Genomic DNA, 27,589 nt, shown 5'->3' on the forward strand with positions numbered 1-27,589 from the left:
GTGAAACACCTGAGTAACTCTGAAACAGCCAGATGTTTATGATGCAGCGCACATACAAGAAATCATTTGTGGATGAATTTGACTTTATCTTCAAACCACTTAAAACATAATCCAAGTGACAGCGGCTGGAACATTCATGAGATGAACTGATTGGACTTCTATTGCCTTACATGTTGAGTCTTTCTCTCAGAGATGATGGACAGCTCGAATGATGTTAATGTGCTGCTGTAATTGTGTCCTCGAAACACTGCAGAGGGGAGCGGTTCTGAGGGCACGAGAAAAGGAGAACTATTTGCCTATCTCATTTCTGCTTCTCCTTCAGAGTGGCATTCATCACCATTAGTGTTCATTAACATGAGTTAGTGCTCGTTAGGCAGCAGTATGCCAGCAGGAATCTGCAGCTTACCGCCAACATATCTCCTGCCTGTAATAGACACTGACTGAGTGTGAGAGTGGTGGAAGGATATGAAACAGGGAGGGAGAAGGCTGAGCAGGGTGGGGAAGGACTTGTCAATCTGTGCCTCAGAGGATTAGTGTAAATGTATCAGTAGGAGACTATAACTGTATTAAATAAACGTCAACAATCTCGGGGGCGGTGGTGGTGGGGGGGACTCCACCAAGCTGTGAAACAACCAAAAATAGACAGAAAGTCAAGCTGTTCATTTAACTTTGCTTATCATACTATTTGTGCCTACATTTACAATAGGTCTGAACGATATATCGCATTTGCGATAATATCGCGACATGATCAAGTGCAATTTTCTAACCGCAAAGGCTGCGATTATACTGCGATTATATTATACAATTCATGGGCTGCATCCTCCTGAGGCCGCATTTGTAGACCGATTACGTCACAGCGACGCGCCGAAGGCTGTCCAAATTACTACCATATCCCAGAATTCATAGCGCGGCCCAGCCAAACTCCAGTTTCCAGCAATGGCGGCCGCTACTAAGTTTTAAAATTACTCATACTAATCTTTCTGGGTCACAAAATAAACTTTTAACATATTTTCAGGCGAGAAAGTAGTTGTGTAAACATCAAATATCTGCTCGGTTTATCAAGATATCCCATATTTGCAAAAGTGCTTCGACGTTTTCAGAGGCGTCTGCTACCCACCAGCTCGACAGCTAGCCGGGAGCTCGAGGGTTACTGATGCGGCCGAGAACGGCACAACTCCCGGCACATCATTTTCAGATCACCGCGGAGTTTCGCTGCTCGGGTTAAACGTAATATATAAGTCACTTAGACAACCTAAAAATGTTATTGTTGGGCTTTTTTCAGTGTTTTGTTTGTTCGTGAGTAAATCGGTTTGGCTGAGATTAAAGTTATTAGATTAGATAAAATAAAACTTTATTAATCCCCCGGGTGGGTTCCTCCTTGGTTTTCACACAGCTGACTAAACGTCAAACAGAAAACTTATTAAACAGAAGTATGAGACAGTCGAGAATTTACACCAGTGTCTGGTTGTAACTGTAACTTTGGTCGTTGCTGTGCTTTTTTTGGAAGTCGAATTTCCCAGAGGAACCCACCCGAGGGATTAATAAAGTTCTCTTATCTTATCTTATCTTATCTTATATTTTAGATAGCAAGAAGCAGACGGCCGAGTTTATTAAACTCCACCGAGACAGCGGTGACGCTAATCAGAAGGCTAGACCGTCCAATTTCACGCCTTTAAACTTTAAAGGCGTGTTTGTGTGTGTGTTTATACAATTGCTATTATGTTTGCACTTTATGTGTAATGTTACTGACTGCAGAGATCAGTAAGATGTGTGTATTTTTTATTTATTCGTTTTATTTATTTAATATTATTTTTTAATTGAATGACTGTCTAGTAGTTCACAGATGTCGAAAAACTGAGTGTGGTAAAGCCACTGATTTTTTTTATGTATATTTCTGCAATCTGCACATTGTACTGACTTTCATTTTAATGTTTACACCAGGGTTCCTTGTCAGCACTTTATGGTCAGATGTTTGTAAGCTAAAAATAAACTATTGTGTATGTTCAAATATACTGTTGTGATTGAAGAAGTTAAATAAAAATGTCAGTCATCAATTCATGCATCACCTCATGTCATCATAACAGAGGTCTGTCTTCCAGGAAAGAACAGTTTAAAATTAATGTAATATAGTATTGGCCATACTATATGATGTATTGCTTGTCTTTGTTTAATAATACAGAAGACAAATACCTTAAAAAATAATCGCATATCGCATCGCAATCGCAATATTGGGGCAAAAAAATCGCAATTAGATTATTTTCCATAATCGTTCAGCCCTAATTTACAACTCTAAAAAGTAAAAATAGTCTCGTATGAACAAGACAAATAGGGAGTTTTAATTAGGTAAGAGCAAAAACAAGTGGGAGACTTGACGAAAACAGTGGCAGATTTAGATTTTTGGAAGGCCATACTGTGAATTGCTCCATTTGTTCAACTTGGAAAATTGTTGAGTTATATTTAAATCACGTAAAGGGGCTGGTTTTCTACTCAGACTGTAGCTCCATAAAAAAAAAGCAGATATCCACACTCTCCAAAGAATAAATCAGACTGCCTTTGGTGATCTCTCTGACCTTTTTTTAACAAGCTGCTATGAAACCTGACACATCCACAGATCCATTACCTGAAGTGAACTGACACCATTCATCTATCATTTTACACCAAGCTTACAATGTATACATGTAATAATGTTTGCAGCTCACTAAGCTAGAGGTCTCAAACTTATATTTGCTCATAGGCCACAAACTGTGGAATTTGATCCAAGTTGGCCCGAACAGTAAATGATAAGCTAATAATCGAAACAAACACAAAAATGCTCCACAGCCTCTCACAACAGTACAACAATAAGTCCACACAACCCGTCTCACTTAGTTTACTAAAATAAAGTGCTTCCAGGCTCATTTATAGTCGTTCTCAAATATGGTATGTTTGTACATGCACTTCACTGAATAATATATGCTTAGTTTTTCAAAGTAATGCAGTAAGAAGTGCAAACTTATGTCACAATTAATACAGAGATCCATTTTACACTCCTGCTGCACTCCCTTTTAAATATTTTCTAATCAGTTTGCAGTCTTCAAATCTGAGTGTTGTCCTTTATCTTTGTTAAATAAATTTAGAAAGTCTTACACTGGGTTTAAGAAATTTCTTTAGCAATTTGTTATTTTGTGCTAATATATCTATATATGAAATATATACAGTAAATATGTGGTTAAAAAGTCAAATTTGATACACAGCAGGTTAGAGGAGTATGCAGGTATACCCATGGGTGAAGATTGTTGGGACAGTAAAGACTTCCATATAAAAAAATAGCCCGTAGCACTGTGTGTTGGACCATGAAGACAAGGGCCAGAGGCCTGTTCTAGCTAGATTTTGTGTCAGATAGCTGACAGTTTGCTACTCGTACTCCCCTGTGTTACTATTTTGCCAACGTATCAGTCCTTCCTCTCTGCATTCTGCACTCACATAACCCCCCCAACCCCCACTCTCACTTTAGCTGTTGTTCAAATCTGGACTTGAAAAGCATCATTCCTGCTTCAGTGATCTCACAGGGCAGATAGGCACATCACATTTCTCTAGCACAGGCTGGTAACAAACAGGCTCTTCGTGCCTTAACAAGCCCTTTGGTGCACTGAATGAATCCTTTTTTGGTCACTGTAAATTAAAGCAATTGCAAATTGTGTCCCCTTGTGCTGCAGGTTATACTTATTACACAGAGGGGAACAAGTGCTATGATTACAAAGTGACACCAGCTGACACAGCTCTACCTCTTTTGACAACGGTTGTTGCTGAGGAGGGTAAATGGTGAAATAGAGGTTTCTGTAAAAGCTGCCATTTTGCAGCCCTTTCTGACAGTTATTTCACTTTTACTGGTGTCAAATTGTCAAATAATTAAAATTTATTTTTGATAATGAATGAGTAATTGTTTAGCCTGTGCTCTTAACATCAGTGAAAACTATTTTTCCCATTTAAATATTGGAACAAATTGTTTTCTTTATAGACTTTTGCATCTTTTCATGTCCTCCCCTGCTGTGCTGCTGGCATTTCTTTTTTGATTTCTAACTGAAAGAGTTTTGCTTGTTCTTTTAACGCAGTATATAACATAATTATTATATGAAAATATCAGTTTTGTTCTGAAATCTATGAATCAATACAGAAAGTTCAGGGAAGAAAACACTATGCTGCAATTTGGGATTTCAACAGTGTTATATGAGACTGACTGGATCTAACTGCTGTGTTTAAGCAAAACTATAAGCCCACAACAAGTTCTGGATTGAATTGGTCTCATTACAAACAATAATAAATGGTTTCATATACACAAGTGGTCATGTGATTATTATTAATTTAATCCTTCATCAACTAATCTGTTCTGAGTGCTCCTGCTGTCCGAGTGCATCCATTACTTCCTAGTAGACAAAAAGAGAATTTTAAGATGACCTTGCAGAAATACTAATATTGACCTGCTGGCCATTATTAGTGGTACTGGCCTAGGTGCCTAACGATAAGGCCAAGTGTAGCCGACAGATGCCCCCCTAGTGATTCATAAAAGAAACTAAGTTAACTACATTTGTAAAAAATATTTTTCACCTAATAATTAAATCGTCCTGAATTTTATTCCTGAGAAATATCACAAAGTTTAGACAATAAGGTAACCATGCTACCCTAACTTTCAGTCTTCCTTCATATTCCTGATCCGATTAGTTATTTCATTCAAGTCTCCCCTTTGCACAGACCTCATTCATACTTTTCCCACTGGACAGTATGGGAAGAACTCCATAATGCCTTCCCCCAACCACCCCACCACAAATTACAATGACATAGTAATCAATCTCCATTTTCCTGATTGCCATTTGGTCATGATGTTGTTCAGCATTACAAAGTCAGATTGTACTTCCACTTATTCCAGTGACGATGAATAATGTAAGAGATGTCGCAGATAATTTTTTGACATTTGTGGCCCTGATCCAGCCACATCCTTTCACTTTTTAAAGACTACTGAAAAGCACACGTCAGGCATCGAAACCCGTGTCCCAGACCCACCCCAGACATCTTCACTAGCAGCTTCCTCTCATCCTCGACTCTGATCACTTACATGCACTACTTTTAAGGTGAATTTTGGAATGGACATGTGATGCAGTCATACTATGTACTTGCATAAAAGTGAGTACTATTTTGTTTTATGGACACAATTATTTAATCAAGAGAATGACTAACCTGTATGTTGTCAAAGGATGATTTGTTGGTGACGTCATACAGCAAGAGAAGAGCTGAAAGAAACAAAGCAAAAGATGCCATGTAGAAAGTTGTGGCATTAAAAAAAAAACAACTGTCTTTAACCTTGATGCATTAACTTCATGTGAGTACCAACTTAATTTTGCAAACAAAAACATATAAAAGTTTAATATTTTCAAGGATTCTAATGAATATAAATGAAATACAGAGAGCCCCTAAGCTGTTCTAACTCTATGTAGCAGTTTACCTGAAGATACTCAAGAAAAAGAGACACTGCAGCTGAGAAAGGCAGCGCCCAAGGAGGGATGAACACGATGAGGACTGACAGCTATGCAACAAAGCTGAGGTCTGCCAGACTTGTGCTGCAGGTGTTTCTCACTCCTTTGCAATTGGTCACCACTAAGTGGATGAAGTCAGGACACATTAAAATCATAACCTGCAAGTCTCTGTTTTATTGGATATCTTTCTGCTATCTGAATTCAACATCTTATCCAGCTTTTTTCTATTACCAATGTTAAAATGCCAGCAGGTGTCAGCTTCAGGTGTTTGGTTAGTATCTTCCCCTCACAAATCTGAAGGTTTTTGCACTGTAGAACACATGGCACAGTCAAGCTAAGCTTTAAATGAAGAGATTGTGAGGATAGAAGAAGGGAACTGATAAAAAGCAACAATTAAAGAAAAACAGCCAAGCTATTAAGATGAAATAGGGGACCACTTCCCATCACTGTGGCTCCAAGACAGAGGTAGACTAATAGGTAACGGAAGAATCTTTATTATGAAAGCATACTCACAACTTTCACGTCACAGTTTATGCTGTAAAATTTGTATTTTTAGACTTTTATTGGCTCTACCCTTGAGATGTTTTTCTGCCTGCCTGGCTCTTCTTGTTTGTGTAGGTGAATTTCTTTATTTCTGTTGATTCCTCTTATATTTTGAAGGTTATTCTTTCTTATATCTATTCTCTTCCCTGTCCCATTACTATCGGACCTTGCATTACTCCCTGATGTGTATTTAGACTCAGTTCCAGTATGGCCCATTGACTTAGTTTCTTGTCCAAGTGAACAGTACACCACCTTGAATCAGCGTCCAAACCAGCTTTGAGATTGTGGACTCACTACACATACAAATACAACTTCTTTCCTCACTCATCATTTCTGGATGGACTCAGTAATAGAAATAAATGGTTTTTGGGGAAAGGTTGTACATGACTTTGTACTCTTTTCTAAAAGGTGTTCCATTATTTATAAATTATAAAAAAGACAGATGACCAAATAGGAGCATTTTTGGAGGGTTTGTTGTAAAAGCTGGTATAAAATTGTCCATCACAAAGCAAAAAAAGTGAACGACAGGCATACATAGATCTGACAGTGGTAAAAATGTTGCAGAAGATTGGTGTCCTTCCATCTGAGACAGCTGAGGGCATTTGGAGCTTATCAGTGTATTTAAGAGTCTGTTCGGCAGCTCCAAGTGTGATTCCCCACTGAGGAGTTACTTTTTATGCAGTCTGAAATAACTGGATTAACTAATCCCTTTTTCTACACCAAATGGCCTGCATATAATTTAGAGATGTAGCTTGGACAAATTAAGTTTTTAATACTGAAATGCACCAGTCTTCTGTTTTAGCCCACCTCTTCTGTTCTGTGTCTGTCTGTCTTTAATTCATAACTTGTTCTGATCTTGGTTTTAATGCAGTGCTTGTGTAGATAAAATTTGTATGCCTTGCTTTAACTTAACTACAGGAAATGTCCCAGTGCTGAAACAATAACCACAGATTTCTTTTGAATTGAGCTAAAAAAAAAAAATACCTGATGACTGTCTGCATTTTTCTCCCACACACCAAATACGCTGCCTATCCACCAACATCTAAAATAATCCCGCTGTTCTCTCCATGTCCTCTTGCAGAACAATTCCTAATTCAGAGTCTCTTTATGCTCCTACACTTCTCTCTCTGCGTTGCTACCTTAGCTGTGGAGCCCCTGGCTCCAGCTTTACTCCGATAGCCTAAATATTATTTCACTGACAAATGGCTTCATTTATAATTGTCCATTTCAGCTTCATGAAGGAGTGCAAATCCACCGAGTGTAAACAGGGAGGAGAAGGAATTGTTTGACTTTTCCAAACTGAATGAAGTGGAAATACATGGAAATGCCAAAATGTCACAAATAAATCATAAAACAATTACAGTTTCCTGTGGGTCTGATCAGTTTTTTGGGGGACTTTGACAATTTTCTTGTGTGGATTTTGGCATTGGATATAGTATAAGGTTTGGTCAAAAAGATCTGCAACTCCACCAAAATTCATATCTAATTTGCTTGTCTCCTTGTGCACATGCTGACCGCTTCAAGCATCGCTGCAGTTTTCGGATCACCCCATTCTGACTGCATCTATATTATGACTGCATTTTAAGGAAGATGATACAGACGCCAGGTTGGTGAGTAGTGATGATGTTTGTTAGGCTCAAACTGCTTTATTAATGATGCCTTGTGATGTTACAGTAGAACTGAAGCATTAAGAAAACATTAAAAGTCTGACCCTGGTGGACGACTTCACAATGAATGTGCCTGTGCATGCAGAAATAAATACAGAGCATGAGCGCTGTCTTTGGGCTCGAGAATTCTGCTCTTCAGTTGAAGGCTGGGGTTTAGTCTCTAGGTTGTAGTCAGAGAAGCAGTTCTCTTTCTCAGTGATGATCTTCAACAATGTGGTTGGACCAATCTGACACAAAAGTTGATATTTGTTGTCTGTAAGCAAGATTTCAGAACAAGAATTCCACAGAGTGATCCAAAACACAGGAGCTGTGGGAGTGGTGCCAAGCTACCCATGGATACCACCTTAAAGACGAGTCAATTTAATGCAGGACTTTAAAGATTTAACATTTGGAAAAGAAAATTGAACATGTTTTATAAACATTTAATCTTGTGGTACACAGCTTGCATATAGTTGCAAAATTAATTAAAATAAAACGCCTTGTGCTGTAAAGCACTTAAACATTTATGTACCATTTCAGTCATAGCCTTGCCCCAAGGTCTCTTTGCATTAGCAGTACATTGACGTAGACAGACGTATAAAGCAGCTTCAAAACAGTCAGAAATAACACAAAACCTGCAACAGCTGCCTGGTTACATGAAGAAGCAGAAAAAAGTTACACTGCTGGAAATAACTTTGGTTTGTTTGCAGGCTTTGGGGGAAGCACAGAACACAGCATGAAGACAGACAGGGAGATCAAACTGTGTGAGCTTTGGAAAGCTGGGGAACCACTACAGCAGACCTTTTGCACAACACTTCAGAGACTTCAAAAATCGACTGACAGTCTGGTCCTGAAACGGGAGTTTGTTCAGATTAAACAACGTTGCACAGATTCAGTCAGCAGCACTTATAGGCTTGGTATCAACATGAGTTTTGAAGCGATGTGTGAAGGTGTGTGCCAATAGGCACAAAGAAAGAGTTTTGTGCAAAGAAAAGTCTACACTATTTCAATGAACCTGTCACAGTTTTATTAATGCTGCAGTGGCCACAAAAAAAATTTAATATTCACATCACATCCTGGATATTTTTCTCCAATAGCAGTTCAGGCTTTATTAAATTCTTGTCTCACACACGCTCTTAGAGCAGCATTAAAAGAACCTAAAGTTGATTAGGATGTTGGAACATTCTCTCATTTGCTCCACGGCAGTAATGGAAAAATAACAGAATTCCGACACAAAGACGAGTAAGGCTACATTCCAGACATGCGTGATGTGGTTTTGAGAAAACAAGATATGTCCCCAGGGCATCTTGCCTGGAACTTACCCTGCTAAAAGTCTGTTAGGGTCCCCTTATTACAGGAGACAGAGACGATTCGGTGAAACTGGTGTAATTACGCAGGCTGACCGCCAAACCCTAGCATAGATAATACACGGAAACAGATGATTTTGTTCTATCATTTATGCATAGTTGGTCATACACCAAACCAAACCCCAGCTTAAGTTCCACAAACTTAAATTGATTTAAACAGGCACACTGACCCAGATGGTTGATCCCACAAGAATCCCCAAATGACCAGAGATTATAAGATGAAAGGAAGTGATGCAGTCACATAAGTGCACAAAATCACAAACACATACTGAAACATTCAGTGAATATCAAGCAGAAAAAACAAAACAAAACATAGAAGCAGAGCTGATATTTACTTACTCAAAGACAGGTTAGGTCTGCTTAGAAATCTGAATTAAACAGTAATTTTTATTTAGTAATTCCTTGGTGAACATTATTTAGTAAGGATAAGATCCTGGATAGGTAAAAGCCTGAGAAATCAGAGTATGTTTGTTCAGATTTAGTGTATCATGCACCAGGTTATTCACATTTGATCAAAGACACTTCCAAAAAAGACTTTTAACACGATTACCAACTCCATGATAACTCAATGTAATGTCACAACTAAGAGCTTTCTAATTAACTTACATAGTGACTAATGCCGTCAAGATGAATACAAAGTAGACATAAACACACGCTGACTCACACCCATATGTGATGACTGATTACACATCATCAGAGAGTCCCCGAATCCTGAAATTGCTGCCCTTCTATCTCAGCTGAAGTGTTATAAAGCTTCAGCGCTTGACAATTCTGCAGCGTGGGAACAAAAGCTTTGATACGAAAAAGGCTGTGAAATACAACTGCTGTAAAAGTTTAGTTTGATGGCAATGCATTGTCTTTGAAAACATCAACACTCCCTTTCATTGTGTGCAGTGTATGAACTCGAATCCAATGCCAGTCGCAAAATATTCATGTAATGGGAGGAAAAATAAAGTTCGCAATTTGCATACAAATTCACTGGCTTTCATTGCATAATGGCTGAATGGCAGCTGCATATAATAACACATTTTGACAAGAACAAAGTTAAATCATTAGTATAATAATCAGGAAAAGATATTAAAGTGTGTATTTGTGTGTGTCTCACCGTGGGCATCACGGTAGTAGGCATGAGTGACACTGCGGAACCGCTCTTGTCCAGCTGTGTCCCAGATCTGCAGATAATTAGAGAGAGAGGTGATCATTGAAATAGAAGAAGAAGTTTCAGTCTTTTTAATAAGCCTTATGTTTGCTCACTCAGCTGGAAGGCACTCACTGTGAAACCACCCATTCAATTCACTCTGTGATTTTGGATAAGCATAGAATATGGTAATTAGATCTATGGGACTCAAACTATCTTACTAACACAGCACTGAAAAGGACTGGTAGCTCTCAACAACACCGGCAGAATTGTTCTGGCTAGTGTGCAAATAATTTCCTTTGTACTTTTCACATACAACAAAAAATGATGGTATTAATTAAAGTCAACTTTCTGTACATTGGAAAAATGTGGGTACTGTGTAAATTAATTCCAATTCAAGCTCATATTTTATCACCAGCTAGTCAGTTTCATCAGTCTTCTATCTGTTGCTAGGGAGGTTGTCTATACTGAGTATCAAAAGTTGTTGCTGGAAGCAAGGTTTGTAAAAATATTGATATGATTGGTTAAACCAAACCAGTCACAGGCCATTTCACTAAAAGATGCCAAAACATCTTTGGTCACTGCAACCACCTCTATTTGTAATTTGGTCCATAATCATTAGTATAGAAATATTACCCAATTTGCAGCTTGAAGCTCATACCATAGATTGGATATATACAGTAGTAAAAATTTCTTTTGTCAGATTTATTTTTTTACCTCAGTCAGGGTCATAACACTGAACAGAAATCACCTGGCTGATACTAAGTTTTCCAATCTTAGTGGAATTGGCTCATTAAGTCTTTCTCCCCCATCAGCGCTGTATCTCCCCAGAGTTTGGCTCCAATGGCAGTAATGTTTTCTACTCGCTATGACAGACCTATGATAATGACTTCAACCTATCAACGTGTTTATTTAACAGTAAATAAATATGGCATTTCAAGATGTCTGTCAATAATCTCCACCTTTGTAGGGACAGGTTATATACCAGACTATGTTTTTAGAATATTATCTTAATAAATTAGATTTCTTACCTGGAGCTTCACCTTGACTCCATCAATGTTCAGGACTTTATTCTGAAAATGAAAGATAGAAATGATGTAGGTAAGCAGTGATGTAAATGACAGTACCTAAATTTAGGCATGTTTTCCAACTTGCAACAATATTTTTCTGTATATGGCACAAGCACCCTGATGTGTGTATGTGTAGAGCATCCTCTAGTCTCTTCCTTCCACAGTCTCCTCTCCACTCAATCAATATTGCATGTGTGCACCTTACTTTGCCCCCTTTTTGAAGCAGCCTCGCCTTTTTCCTCCAGAGGATTAACCCCTTTGCTCTCCTTACCTGCCTTTTTTTTTTTTATTAATCTTATGGAGACACTCCTCTGATCTGATTCAATCTGCTCTAACACACAGCTCAGTGATGCTCAGCCAAATGGACCTGGCAGGTTTGAGGTTGACCTGGCCTTGACAGCCGGTTTCACACCCTTCCATCAGGTTTCTGTTTTGTCAAAATTATACAAAAAAAGATTTGGTTCAAAAAAATAAAATAAAAAATAAAATAAAATCATGACTCATTTACAGAAATATTTATTTTTAACCCAATGATCAACACTAGTCACTGTAGTCCATATGTGCACCTGACTGTGGACGTACTGTGGACTGTGTAGCCCACCTGACCTAAGAGTAAACGTCACAGTTTTTCCGCGCGCTTTCTTCCATGATCATCATGTAAATAAAGTAATAAATAAAACCATTTGGACAAAGTGAACTAGGCTAAAAGATCTAAAAAAGGAACACGTCATACCATGATCTAAAGAAACAATGTCCTTGACAGGCCTTGGCTGCCCTACCAACCTTATTCCAATAACATCTAAAGAACTGCAGACCTTGTCTCAGGCTACGTTCACACTGCAGGTCTTAATGCTCAATTCTGATTTTTTGATCAAATCCAATTGTTTTGTCTGCTTGTTCACACTACAAATAAAATGGGACAGCAAACGTGCTGTAGTGTGAACCCTCAAAGCGGCCCGCATGTGCAAAAGAAGACGTCACACACAACGCCTTCTGTTTAGAAGTCAAACAGTATTGTTTGACTTCTAAACAAACAGTATTGTTTGACTGATGGCCCTTAATATAAAGACTTGTTTCAGACTTTACGTTTCACAATTTTGCTTTAAGTTATAAAGTTATTTTGTTATTTACATATGGCCTAATATTTATCCTTATTGCTGTTTTAGAGAGGAGCGGTGCTTCAAAGGATAGTTGCAGATTTCTGTCAGTATCTGCAGATTATACGGTACAAATAAAATGTCTTCCCAACAGTTTTACTAACATCTACACTGGATGGCCAGGAAGCGTTCACGATCTTATCGGGCGCTGACAATTAGCGTCTGTCTTGTGCCAGTGACGGAAAAGACTGCTTTAATGCGACATGACCATTCAAACAGCAGTCGCTTTCTAAAACATCAGATATGTATCGGATTCAGTACCACATACGAAAGTGACCCAGATTGGATTTGAAAATATCGGGTTTGTGCCGTTCACACTGTCATACCATGATCGGATATGGGTAAAAAAAAAAATCGGATTTGATGAGCTTTCGCCTGCAGTGTGAACGTAGCCTAAGTCGTGTTGTATCGTGTTCAGGTTATTGTTGAATCATGAATTTTGACCTAAGAACCTCATCATGATGATCCCAAAGACTTTTGGGAAGGTATTCTGTGGACTGATGAGACAAAAGTTAAAATTTTGCTATATCTGGTAAAACTAACAGCATTTCATAAAAAGAACTTCATACCAGTCACGTGGTGGTGAACCATCTACACTTGTTGAATCCTCGACTTAAAAAAAAAACAACCCAAACCCCCCCCCCCCCAAAAAAACCAGCTAGTAAAAATGATACTTTTCACCAGAGTTAGTACTTTTCTTCCTGAGAGGAACAAAAGTCAGCAAGAAGTGTCACAACATTTATTCTAGTAGTCATCAAGACATTTCACCAACACCACAAAGCTCAGACTTATGGGACACAATTTCTACAGTCTATATTTTGAGTGACTTTAGTCATTAGACTAGATCTTTAGATCTACTTTAGTAGGAGAACTGACCACCTGCCATTGCCACCCCATCATCCATCCATCCATGTATGTCTGGGAAGCTTTGCCCAGACTTCTCTCTTCTCACCCACCTCCTCTAGCTCTCAGAAAAATTGAAGCATTCTCAAGCCAGTCAAGGGTGTCCTTGGTCTGCCCCAGAATCTCCATGCAAAAAAAGGAAAAAAAACAAAACAAAACAAAACAGTAGCTGGCTCATTTTTATACAGAAGGCTCTGCAGTGAGTCCCTACTAAAAGACAAAGTCCCCCCACAAAGTATTTCAAAGGGTGAGGTCCGACAAAACCTGGAGGAAGCTCTTCCCTGTATTTTAAGGATCCACGACCTCATTCTTTCCGTCACTACCCACAGATTGTGGGCATAGGTCAAGGGTAAATCGACGGCATTACCGACACACTCAGCTTTTTCTTCACTGCACTGTATACGTGTACATTGTTTGTGTCACTGAATATGCTGCTACCATCCATTTGTCAATGCCCCATTGCTGTTCTGCCACACATTAACAAAACCCTGATATACTCTAACTCCTCCACCTAAGGCAGTAGCTCATAAAGAGTGGGTAACACACTCTGTATGAGTTACCTAAAGACCATGTTTCTCAGGCATGGAGGTGCCAATATTCATCTCAGCCTCTTTGTGCTGGGAAACCTGGAGAAAAATGATAAGCACTGACTGTTCAGTCACTTAATGCAAACAGTAGGAAACATTTTGGAAAATCAAAGTTTTCTTTAAAACAAGGGATCAGATGCTTGGAGGGATCAGACGACTTTTATAGTTCATTTGAACCTGGTAAACACTGAATGGAGGAAGATAAATATGAGCAACATTAAAATACATTGTTTATTGTCTGTCTTTTCTTGCTATTACCCTACTTTAGATTAGAAAACAGAAGCACTACTGAGACAAAAAACAACTCTCAACTCACAGTGTTAATGACAAAAAAATAAAATAAAGATTTTACTTTATACTGATTATAGGTTGTAGCTACTCGACAGGGCATCTAACACATTAAATGCAATGAATAAGAGTCTGTACAAGTTGGAGGAAATCAGCTATATTTTTTCCGAGATGAAACAAGGAAGTAATCTAGCTCTCGATTCACTGCTCCTCAGTTGAAACTATAGCTAGCTTACCAAATGCTGAAAAATGTTTGTAAACTCAAGTGATGGATCCAAAAAAGGGGAAAAACTCATACCAGGTAGTCCAAATGAAAAAATTCCCTGTACACTGAAACACACTGCTTGTGACGTATTTTATTACTCGAGAGTACCCAAACTTAAATCAGCTGCTACACCAGAAAGAAGTTCAAGGTTAGTGAACATTTCAACTAAAATCACAAGTTGTAGTGAAATGACCTAAAACTGAAATCACACACACACACACACACACACACACACACACACACCCCCCCCCCCCCCCCCAAGGAATTAACTTTTCCTACTTTTTCCAATGTTTCCTTTTTCCTACTTTATTTCCTTTCAGTTTTGCATCTATCTCCACATTTTACTTTTCTCTTCTTTTACTCTTCTTTCACTTATTCTCTCTTTAATTACTTTCTTTTTCCCCTTCCAAATTTTTCCATGTTTCTCTTCATTTTTTATTCATCTCCATCCCTTTTTCTTTCATTTATATTTCCTACTTAGCTTTACATCATGCCTCCCTTCAAACCCTTTCTATGATTTCTTATTACTTTAATTCTTCTTACTCCATCTGTTTTTTTTATTTCCTGTTACTAAAAATTCTGTTATTTTAAACATGTAAGTCATCCCTTATGTTACCTATATGTATCTGAAGCTTTCGTGATCATTAATTTTTTTACTCATATGGCTCTCTTTGTGAGGTACAGTGTGGGTTTTAGCAGAGAGTTAGTGGCCTAGGAGTGCATTCATTAATGTCCTCAGAGAAATAGCCATATGGTGTGTGTGTGTGTGTGTGTGTGTGTGTCAGATGCATTAAAACACCACTGTTACTGTGGTCACAGGGGCAAATATTTCAATTTAGGTGCTTTTTATGCTTGAATGATTCATAAGTCAGTGTTTAGTGGTTTAACAAAGAATTTAAAAAAAAATAATTAAATAACCATTTTGAAACTGAAAAAGTAGCCAATGTCCAAAGAAAAACGAAAAGAAAGACAGGCTACTAGGAAGGAAAATATAAAGAGACATAGGACACAGCACTGCATTTCTTCACATTGAATTTCTGTTTTCTGTGAGTTAATGTCTGCTAGAGGAGGTCAAGATGCCCTTCATTGTTCTACTATGTCAATGTGCATTATATCAGTCGGTGCTGTGGCAATGCTGAAAAGCCTCCTCCTAACATCATCCCCTCTGGGATATTCTGAGAGTTGCTGATGACCTTCTAATTCCCTGATCCCTGAGGAGAAACCCAAGATATTCAGCCCTGACTAGATGCTGCTAATCCTCCAGCAGGGCACTTAGAAATAGATATGGTCCTTGTTAATGTCTTCAGTTGATCTACCTCCCTGAGAGTCACAAAGAAGGAACGCCATACATATTCATGGGGAACTCAAGCTTGAAGCTACTTTCTAAGTGTTTTCTGATAGGAATTAGTCTCAAAGGACCACGTCCCTGTTGTTGTTGTGTCTAAAAACTATCTGTAATGTGCTTGGAGGGTTCATGAATATTTAGTGACCCATAAAAAAAGACTCACGATAACACTGGGCTGAGTATTTTGGGTGGTTACTCTTGAGGCTTGATTGCACTGATAATTATGTTGGATTTGTTAATAGGAAAATCAGGCAGAACAGAATGTAATGAAACAGTGAGCTGGATAAAATATAATATATTTGAGCAGCTTATATAACAGAATCACATTTTGTGGGACAGAAAATGTAGGTATTGTAGATTAAAGAGTGTCAATCCCACTCTGGCAGACACAGTTTCCACCATCCTTTAGACTTTTCTAAAGCTACAACTTACAGCCTGACACAGCTCTGCTCTGTGTAATTACAATTGGCTCACAGGAGGCTTGAGAAGTTGAGAAGCTTGCTATACTTTTTAGGTCAGCTTCAATCACCCTCCAAGCAGAGGACGTCTTCAAATGCAAACCTCTTGACCAGTCAGATGCTGGATGTATTCTTTTCCCCAACGGTTCATGAGTGAGAACGTACACATTAGTACAGAATGACTAACAGCACCTTACAGGGATCATAAATTACAAATGTATGAGGAGCTTTCTGAAGTGTGAGCCAATAAAACATTAATGACTGTAGCATGAGACTGCTAACAGGAGCATGATGTCTACAAAAAGGTTACGCATGAGACAGGTGATACAACCCATATGTAAAAGAGAGTAAATCAACATTACATTCAAATTGAAATTTGATTTCAGCACACTGGATTAGCCAAAAGACGATACATACTCACCAGCCACTTTATTAGGTACACCTGTTCAGCCGCTCTTTGACACACATAACTAATCAGTAAATTACATAACAGTACCTCAATTAAATTCTCTAAGGAATATTTTGAGCGTGTTGTTGAATCTATTCCACGGAAAATTAAGGCAGCTCTGAAGTCAGAAGTCAAAATGGGGACTGAGCTGGTGGCAAGTTTACATTGCTAGCTTTCATTGTTGACATTTACTTTATGCCAATCTGTAACTCCTTAGTATCTCAGCGTAAAGTGTAATCATCATAATGGAGTGTGAGTGAATTGGGCACAGCAAGAGCTCTGTTATTTAAGGCTGACTGCACACATTTAACTTTTTAAAGGGAATAAATGATACTTTATAAATATCATGTTATTGAAGCATAACTGAACACACAGATCCTTTCTTCTCCTCCACATTCAGAGTAGAGCTTGATCAGCATTTTTAAGCCACAAGATACAATAAAAAATATTGGACTTTTTATTAAAATGCAATGAAAAAAAAACCTCTTGAAGACACAGAAAACACAATAAATCACATTACACCAGACACACAAACACTGTGCAACTTATAGACAATATGGGATTCATTCATGGATGGGCTAAACTTGCTGACCTTGCACAATTAACAGCAAGGCCATAGCTGCTGCGGCAATAATGTTTTTACCTGTATGCTTCCAAATGTCTGCAAAGCAGTGAAGCAGTAACATGAGGTGCCTGAAAATAAGAAGTACATTTTTGTGCATGACTTTGATTGAAAAAGTCCACCCGTTAAAGCACCTGTGACTGTATATATTCAGTGGGTTAACGGGAACCTTTGCTGTTATTGACTTTTCCACTTGGGTGACCAGACGAAGTTCGAGACTGAGACTAATTGAAAGAGCAGAAGGCCTCGGGGGCATTTCAGATGAAAACCTGCAAAATGCAGCAAACTGTTATTACTGCTGCCATTAAGTATGCTTCTTCAATGTGCTGAGGAAAATCACAGGTGAACAAAACAAAACAAAAATACATCAAGGAAAGAGCCTGGGATCTATCTGGCAAAGAATAAATTCCAATTTTGTCAGTACAGCATTGGTTAAAATGCACGACATGGAGGCATGTAGTCCCAGTAGATCAACTTAAGGCACTTTTTTTTCCTGGCTAACTTTTTAGATTTGCATTCCAAGAAGTGTAAAGCCTCAGGATTTCATATCTAGGACTCTTATAAGAGAAGGACTTTTCCAATTTAAAAAAGAAAAAAAAAGTCATACTTTGCCCTTGAGGCATCATCTTTAGCTTATATTGCTCAGGCAAAACAAGAAGAATTTTTGTGAAAACTTTTAGATTTGTGATATCACTACTTTGCTATTAATGATATTGATTTCCCCATGTTGCTCCTTGATTTGGTTGCATGAACCAAATCATCAAAAACAAAACGTAGTTCAGTATGGAACAAAATACAAAAATACACCAAATCTACACAGACTTGAACACATGTCCCCTGTCAGGGTTATCTCTTGGTATTTTCACATGCTGGGATGACACAAATAATAATTCCCCTGTCGTTGAATTGCAAAGCAGATCAAAAATGTGTTTTGTTAGGTCACCGTGACCTTCACATGACACCACAACAAATTCTGACAAGTTCATTCTGGAGTTCAACTAAACCACAAGAAGGTCCCTCAAGGTGTTTGAGATTTGACAAATATCACACTCACAAAAATGAGACAGACAGACATAGAACAAAATGACCATCTTCCTTTGCTTTATCTTGCTTAACAATCTCTGTCTCTCATAGCTTGTTGACTGATGCTTCCACAGTCAAACAATTCACCCCCCACCTCTTTCATGTCATCATTAAATATTCATCGTGCTCCTCAGGGCTCGCCTCTCTAGATCGGAGTGACATTAGGGCAGCAGGTGGCAAAGCTGCTTGCCATTAATTACAAACATCTCCAGGCAGGTGTGAACCCTCGCCCAATACTTTTCATTTAGCAGGGACTGGGACTCATATAAAACACAGCTAAATATCTTAGCCCTACAACATAAACAGTGACAAGCAAGCAAAGAGGTATTTTCATGCGCATTTCCAGTCACAACCCAGGGTGCGAATAATGAGTCGATTTCCAAAAAAGCTCTTTTTGAGCAAAACACTTTTCTCTCTGTCTTTTACAGTTTCAAAATAAGAAAATGGGAAAAAGCCTAAAAGGAAAAGATTTGTAGATCTCAGTAGCGCTACCTTCTGCAAAAATCACAGCGTGGAGAATCTTTTTGTAGCATTTAGAAGTATTTCACTTCTAGTTTTGTTTGGGGGATTTTTTTCCTACTTTTCCTGCAAAAGCATTGCACTTCTGTTAGATTCTTGGGCGCCTCTCATATGTATTACTCTTCTAATGTCTGGCGGCAGATTTTTTTTGATGGCGTTTAGGTCCCAGGATTGTGAAAACCATGGCAAAAGCAGAACCTTTAAAATACAGACAGTGTGATATTTGCTTCCAGAAGATGTTGGTGAAATGTACCTCACGTCAATGGCTGCAACACAAACAACGAATGATCAATTCCCCCCATGGGGTGTAGCTTTCTTCCTTTTTATATCCAAACATATGATGATGGAAAATTCAGTTTTAACTTCTGAATACAGGAAAAGCTTCAGGCTCATTTAGATATTTATTTGCAAACTCCTGTTATTGAGCTTTTCTTCTCATGACTCGGTCTTCTATGTGCAGGTGTTGCTGCCCAGTGCACCAGAGCTCCAATATTTCTAATAACAGTCACTTAAGATTCACTATGACTGCTAAAAACACCTCCTTGTTGTATAATTGTCTTCTCCAGCTTTGTGGGTGTCAGTTACAGCAAATACATTTCGAATGCTAGGCAGCTTTGTAGAGGAACCCACGACTGCAGAGTGACTCCTCAAATGTCGTCTAAGCTCTAGTTTAAGTTAGTGATCTTTATAAAACTCTTCTGAGCCATCAAATCTCTTGTAGTGCCCAAATCTTTGATCTTCGCCCTTTGCTTACTTCTCTACAAGTATGCAAAACATAAGGAATTCCACTAACCTTAACCTTCTTCTCAGTTAACTTTGGTAACATTTTGCCAACAGTTGCACAAAATTTTACTTATAAAGATTCATGCATATTGGTTCTCTGTTTTAGTTCTCGTTTTTAATGTGTCCAAATGTGCATTTTAGGGCCCAGTTCATCTTGATTCAAATTATTTTTAAAGCAGAAAAAAAACAAAAACATTACTGCCATTTGCAGTGCATGACTATGCTTGGCACTTTAATTCCACCTACTCAGAAAAGGCAGGCGGGCAGACAAACTGGCAGGCGGGAGAGTGGATAATGGAGAAATCACTCAGGCATCTTGACACAAACTACCCAAAAATAAATAATAAAAAAAAGTATAGATGCTGGAAACTACTGACAGACAGATGCAAAGAGACCATTATCAGAGAGGCAATGCACTGTCAGTGACATGCACACTGACAGGTGAAACATCAAAGAGAAGCGGAAGCTTTCAGAAAAGAAGATGCAATCATCAAGCCACAGCTTGATTTTTATGATGGGTCCGTTATCAGCCTCTCACATGCCAAAGATGCGTCTCTCCCTGCTGTCTTGCTTTCATCTTTTCATTGCTTTCTTTCAATAGACTCTTACATTTTATACAAAATTCTGACCACTTGAGAAAACAGCAGAAGCAGAAGTTTAGAAAAGGTTTGAATCATCTAAAGAACTTAAATATTACAAGTAAAGATGTGTAATGCATTCAGGAGTTGCAAACAATTACATGTATTTTTCCCCCAGAAAAACAACAGCAAAAACACAACAGAACAGAAAGTAGGGGTATTTCACATCACTGGAGCAAAATTATTATCAAAAATATGTTATTACTTCTCCTGAGGACCAACTGAGTTGCTGTAATGATGTGATGACTAACATCCACTTGTTGCATGAGTCACCATCCCAACGCCATCTAAAGATGATGACCTCATCTTACTTTGCATAAAACAGTTTTTAGCCATTACACACACACTTAAAATGCAGTGCATAATAATGCACTCAGTAAGGTCAACAATCAGCAGCTATGAAGTGTGTACACTGACGACAGAAGTCAAAGGCAACCTGCAGTCAATAATGGGTAAATACACGCACACATACACATCCAGCATTAAAGTAAAATGATTCATATCATACTTGTACTTATTTAGTCTATTTCAGAGTGCCTTTGCTGAGATGGTCTGGCTCATGACTCACCGGTGTTAAGGACGGTGGCTCACACCATGAGCATGAATGTGTCTGTTGATTCATGTGAAAGTTGTGTGTTCAGAGGGATGTAATTATTTTTGTTGAGAAGTTCTTAAATAATCATATATATTACTTTTAATTATAATATTAATGGATCTGGTTTCAGTTTAACTGGTGAATCTAAATTGCCCATGGTTGTCCGTCTCTCTGTGATAGCCCTGCATCAGGGTAAGAACATTCAATGACTGGTGAGTCAACAACATTGCTTCATGGTCAGCACTCTATTTGCTCAAAACAGACCATTTGCATTAGTGCTGATGCCACACATCCCATCTATTATACTTTTTATTATCCGAATCTGTAAAATTTACTATTAGCTATATTTAAAAATGATATACTAAATCCTCAAACTTAGTGGAGTTAAAGGATAAAATAGAACAGATTTGAAAATATAAAGAAAAGTAAAGAAAATGTACTTTCTGCAGTTACTTAACGTGTCATTTTACAATGTGACAAATTCACACATTCAATAGAAAAAGAAAAAAGGTCAATTAATGAAGTCATAAGAAACTGTTTCAGATGAACTAATGTTGATTAATGTTGAAAAAATGTTTTCTTTATTATCTCACTTGCATTTTTTAAAGCTTGCTAAAAATATTGCGCGTTTTTTTTTCTTTGCAGCCTATTTTTTATAAAAAATGTTGCTTTAGAACAGCCCACCTGCAGCGTATGTGCAAACACTGATGTAAGACACACAGTCTGCTGCCTGCGTTTATCTCCCCTGGTTCCTTAACAGTCGTCACATCTGTTGAGCATCGTTATCAGGTTGCTGTTGTACATTTTGCGTACATATGTGTGTGTCCGTAACACAATTATCTACTTGGAAAGATAACGCTGCCTGATAATCACACTAAAATGTCAATTTAAGATTGATAAACCGACTGTTGAGCATGTCCCATTTACCTATAAAGCTGCTATCAAAACAACTGACCACAGATTAAAATATGCCTTCCAGTGCAACTGCAAACTACCGAAGACAACCACATAAAGGTGTGTTGACTGGCTCAGTATTATTGGAGTGAGAGGTCATACAGTAAATCAGCTATTACACTTCTAGTTCCATTAAGAATTAGAAAGGTCACAATGATATGAAATGACTTTAAATCAAAAGGGAACTGGTTAAAAAAAAACAAAAAAAAAAACGCTTTAAGCATTCAGCATCTTTGTAGTAAAGCTGCACTGAGCATGTGTTTTAGGACCTGATATCTTATGCACTGCGATCACTGCTCAAAACAGTGAGTGGGCGCATACATGGGCACGCATCACATCTCAGGTCATTTGTGGCAAATGTTCTTCACATGCCTCAGGACGTTCTACAACTCTGCATTGACAGTCTGACTGTGGGGGACAAATTCATGGTGCATGGCTCTATCAGTGGTGAAAAAACAATTAACATGCTTGTGATCACACTTTATGATCTGATGAGCTGCCTTCAGGCTTTGATACTGTGGGATTTTCCATTGTAAATTCCCTTTCGGTTCTGTTGTAGCTATATATAAAATATATAAAAATTTCCCACTCGCCCTGTGGGTGGTCTTTATCCTTCAAGCTTGAGGGTCCTGCACAGTATCTTTGATGTTTATAGGGCTGCACTTTTCTGGGCAGAGATGTCATTCCTGGAATCTGCTTGAGCGACTTACCCATTTTGGGGGTCACTACTCCAAGTACTCTGATAATTAAGGGTAGCACTATTGCTTTTACCGTCCACATCTTTTCTGGCTCCCTTCTCGGGTTTCTTGAGTATCTTTTGTTCCTTCTTCCTCTTGTTGCTATCACTTCGTGTAACTACCTCTGCTACTACAGGGGCGATCGTGGCTCAAGAGTTGGGAGTTCGCCTTGTAATCGGAAGGTTGCCGGTTCGAGCCCCGGCTTGGACAGTCTCGGTCGTTGTGTCCTTGGGCAAGACACTTCACCCGTTGCCTACTGGTGGTGGTCAGAGGGCCCGGTGGCGCCAGTGTCCGGCAGCCTCGCCTCTGTCAGTGCGCCCCAGGGTGGCTGTGGCTACAATGTAGCTTGCCATCACCAGTGTGTGAATGTGTGTGTGAATGGGTGGATGACTGGATGTGTAAAGCGCTTTGGGGTCCTTAGGGACTAGTAAAGCGCTATATAAATACAGGCCATTTACCATTTACCATTTACAGTCTTCTTCCTCTGCTTGTCCACCACTACTATGTCTGGATCTTAACTCGTTATTCTCAACCACCCTATTATCCCATTTTGACCATGGGGCTTCCTGGCCATACTTATCATACATGTTCCTGTACACTATGCTGGCCACTTGGTTATGCCCTGCCTGCTTGCATTGTACACACTGCTGTTACAGTATGTGCTGGATTGTCCCTGAGACCATCTCAGATTTGCCTAATCAATATTTATGCCATTTTTTTTGTTTTATAGATGTTTTTCTAAAACACATTTCTGTTTTTCGTTTACAACTATCAGAATTAAAAAATGACTAAAGTTTGTATCCCATCTACTATTATTATTTTTATCAACTTCTACTGGAGTATTTCTTTATTCTAGTAGCTGTACTTCTACTTCAGAATGTGTGCTTTTTCCAAGTCTGAATACCACATAAAAGAACAGTCGTTATCATTCTCAGCCCATGGGAAGTGAGGAAAATAGGCAGGCGTGCTGACCTGAGTGACTTTTGGAAGGGCCAAATTATTATTGCCAAGTGACTCGACCAGAAGCAACGCAATCCTTTCAGTAACAGTGAATACCTACCAAACATGGTCTGAGCCGGGAAAAAAAAAATCTAACCAGGATATTTGCTTTGACATGGTATGTGCTGAAACAAGTCTGAGCCATGGCAACAACTTAAAATAATCATGTAATGTTCAGGCCTCTGCATCGTGGTAAGACTCCTCGCTTTTAAGACACGAATAAGACTTGGTTTCAGTGCATTTCATTCAAGGTCCTGTTTTAAAATATAGATATTTCTGACATTTCACAGACGAAATGACTAAAGCACAGAGAAATATTCTAATCCCTATTAATCATTACATTTCATCCTCATTATGTAACATATTCATGCTCATTGATACGTTTTGTTCCTGTGCCAAGATGACAACATAATTTACAGCTGATTCAAATCCTCTGTAACACCACTGACCTTCTCTCTCAGCTCTCTGTGCTGCCGCTGCCTCTGTCATATCTCTGTGCTTTCTGCATTGGCAGGAGGAACACACCCATCTTCACTGTCACGTAAATGCACACACTTTAACAGACAATCCTCAGCACTACCTTCATAATAAGACTAGACTTCTTTGAATTATTCAACATCTGCTCTGTTCACAGATGAAAAAAGATAAATTATAAATAAATTGCTGCTGATGACTAATTCAGTAAAATTAACTGGGCAATTCCCATGAGATAAATGAAGGTAAATGGACACAGTGTAAGATAATGACTATACCAGCTTTTGTAAGAAATCCTTCATTTACAAAAATGTCTCCATTATCCACATTAACTTAGATAAAAGTGAGCCTACCTCTCGTTGTCTTTATAACAGTAGTAGGAAGTCTCTGCAGTTTGCCTGCATCATAGACCCCACCCCCATATGTTGCACATATTAAGTACTACCACAAATAACATCAGCGGAAAGTGAAATATGAATCAATGTTGTTCCCTGGTGAATGTGCGAATCACGCCTGCTGCACTTAAAAATGGAAGCTTGATGTTTACATACTTCTCCGTCATCAGTGAGGTATGAAAATCCTGACACACGTGAGTCTGAGGTTCATTAGTACAAATGAGAAAGTGCCAGGTGACGTCTGTAGGCAAGCGGAAAAGATAGTGGAGGAGGATATTAGAGAACATTTACAGATAAGAATAATGATTAGTATACAGTAAGGGGCAGGTGGCTCCACGGTGTACTGGTTTACATATTTGCGTAACAAGCGAGAGATCCTCCTTGAGCATCCGCCATAAACACCAGCCAAATCAAACCTGCAGAGCCACCCGCTTCGGCCACGCCCTGTCAATAAGGAAGCGGTTGAAAGCAGCTTTACGAAGGCAAAGACAGTACTTTGTGTTTTAGTTATTTTGAAGTATAGTAAATGCATTATGTAACATGGTGTGTTATTTAACCCCCCCACCAAAAACACAACCTATTATTCATTTCATTCTTTTATCCAGCTCAGAAAGAGGTTGGTTTTCTATGACTCACAAAAAAACATGGTTGACTCTCTTACACGCACACCACTAGACAAGAGCATTAAAGTGTTTACCAGGACAGGGCTACTGCAACGATATTTGTGCATCCCATAACGCAGTGATAACCATGGACTCATCCATTGTAGCTGAAGAGCATGAATGAATCTTGCCTAGAGTTGCACTGCACTGATAAAAGGTCTTAAGTACAATACAGACTACAAGCAGGAAGACATTAATTAGTATTCAAGATGTGATCCATGTCTCTTAAATGTGTCAGGGACATTTTATAGACCACTCCTAGACAGAGCGCTACTAGAACACTGGAGAACTGAGACTGTGTTGTGATATTTCATCTGTTCTGGGCTGTAGTCTGTGGTCAGTTGTAACTGATTTAATCCTCAGAAATAAAGATATTTATTAGGGCTGTGCCATATCATAAAGTCCACGATAATACTGGTATAATTAAAATACCAGTATTATATGGGGTAGCTGTAGCTCAAGAGGTAGAGCAGGTCATACACTAATTGGAAGGTTAGTGGTTTGATCCTTGACTGCTCCAGTCTGCATGCCAAATACATACATACATAGAAAAAACTGCTTCTTTAAAGTGCTTTAAGTGCTCCAGCAGAGCAGAAAAATGTGATGTTAGAACCAGCTGATTTATGTTTTAACCTTGTTGTGAAGCACTTTCGTGTACCTTCAGTTTCAAATGTGCTATATAAATAAAGTTGTATTGTATTGTACAAAAATCTGCGTGCATACACAATAATGACCAAGCCCAGCTATGTCTGAGAGCGAGAGCTGGGTGTCAGTCTCCAATGGCAATTTACTAGCTATAAAGGAGGTTACTTTAAAAACCTCCTGCAAAGCAACATTCTTTGCAACTGTTCATTACTTAAAGGAAAAAAGGCACACCAGCAACTACAATAAGGCTACAAAGGCACAAGAAGAAGGGATGCTAGCAGCTGGTGATGTGATACCCCAAAAGTCAACAAATAACTCATCGAGTATTGCTAGAGTATTTGCCAGCTGTGGTCACAATCAAGTGTGTGGGGATGGAGAGGGGGGATCCAAATGACATTTGACATTAACTTTGTCACTATTAAACTAAAGCATTAAGCTGTATATAATGCGTCACTAATACTGCAATATAACCTTCCAGCTGCTGGCACCTCAGTAGATTCACACTTCAAATTAGGTAATATGACATCAGTGACAGCAGCTCACTTATAGATGCTGATGCCTGCAAGTTGCAATCTCCAATAAGGACGCCTTAAATATAAATCATCAATTATATAATTATTGCAAGTTTCTTTGAAATATAGTGACATAAGGCCATATGACCAACCCCCAGAGTTAAAATGATCTGTTCCTAGCTCACTGGGCAACTTTCAGTATACTGGTTAGCCCACATGCCAGTACGAGATGAGCCCCTTGGAAATTTTGTTCAGAGATCAGACATATGCATATCAGTCGGTAAGGATGATTCATAAATTCACACACACTGTAAAGCACAATTTGCAGATCACCACAAACTGAAAAAGAAACATTAATTTTAAGCCCATTGAATGAGAAAACGTTAGTCAGGAGTTATAGGCAATATAGGTCTTATGACATATTTTTTTAAGACATTTTCTTAAAAATGACAATTTCACTGATCAGGTGTTTCCGCTCAGTATGTTTAACCCTTTTTGTCTAATTCTAGCACCGTAAGTGCAAGGGGATAAGAGAAACATAGTCCAAACAATGGCCGCTGAACCTGTGTTCTTCCCACACATATTACTGTCACACTGAGTCAACATATAGCTTTAAATATTGAGATAATAATGAATTCTTCAACTGGGCTTTGGCTGTTCGGAGAATGTGAGGGAGGACAGAAACACAAGCACACAGTTACAGAAGAACAGGTTAGGTAATACAACATTAAACTATATCCATATAAACATCCCATATCTCATTTCACTACTATAGAAATACATGCTGAAAAATGAAACTACTGCCCAGCCGAGGCGAAATCTGTGGTTGCATAAGAGATCTATCACTTTGGGTGCAGCAGACATAACAGACAGCTGAGAGCCGCTCCCTTGTCTCTTACTAGAGGTGAGAAGTGATGCTCTTCTCTCAACCACTCTGTCAAATGAAGGACTGAAGTATTCCTTCTCTCTGTTGTCCTTAAATGAAATACATTGTGAAAAAGAAGCAGCAGGAAAGGTTGTTTTTCCAAGTACAGGCATAAAAGGAAGGTTTGTTGGAGTAATGGCTTCTTTTTGAGCATTTTGTGTTTCTTTTTCTCTCTGGCATCATTTCCCTTTGTTTCTTCATTCAGACAACATTTCTTATCTAAGCTATAAATACATTTTGTTAACTTTTGTTTTCTTTCTCTAGCTTTTATAATTTCCACTTATCCCCCAGCTGGTCGCAGCAGATGGTTGCCCATTCTTGAGC

At 38.6% G+C, this 27,589-nt stretch overlaps 1 protein-coding gene across 1 annotated transcript in view; it reads right to left on the reverse strand.

Moving 5' to 3' along the window:
* Positions 1-27,589, reverse strand: part of LOC146711426 (ras-related protein Rab-26-like) — a 58,759-nt gene that overhangs the window by 23,140 nt on the left and 8,030 nt on the right. The window contains exons 3-5 of the mRNA XM_085454277.1: positions 11,233-11,274; positions 10,169-10,235; positions 5,212-5,264 (exon numbers count right to left, since the gene is read on the reverse strand). Of these exons, the coding sequence (XP_085310403.1) occupies positions 5,212-5,264; positions 10,169-10,235; positions 11,233-11,274 (162 nt within the window). The remainder of the gene's footprint in view (positions 1-5,211; positions 5,265-10,168; positions 10,236-11,232; positions 11,275-27,589) is intronic.

This window comes from Copadichromis virginalis, linkage group LG4 (genome assembly GCF_057382275.1).
Source record: "Copadichromis virginalis isolate Kocher_CV1m ecotype Utaka linkage group LG4, C_Virginalis_male_GT1.1, whole genome shotgun sequence".
Lineage (NCBI taxonomy): Eukaryota > Metazoa > Chordata > Actinopteri > Cichliformes > Cichlidae > Copadichromis > Copadichromis virginalis.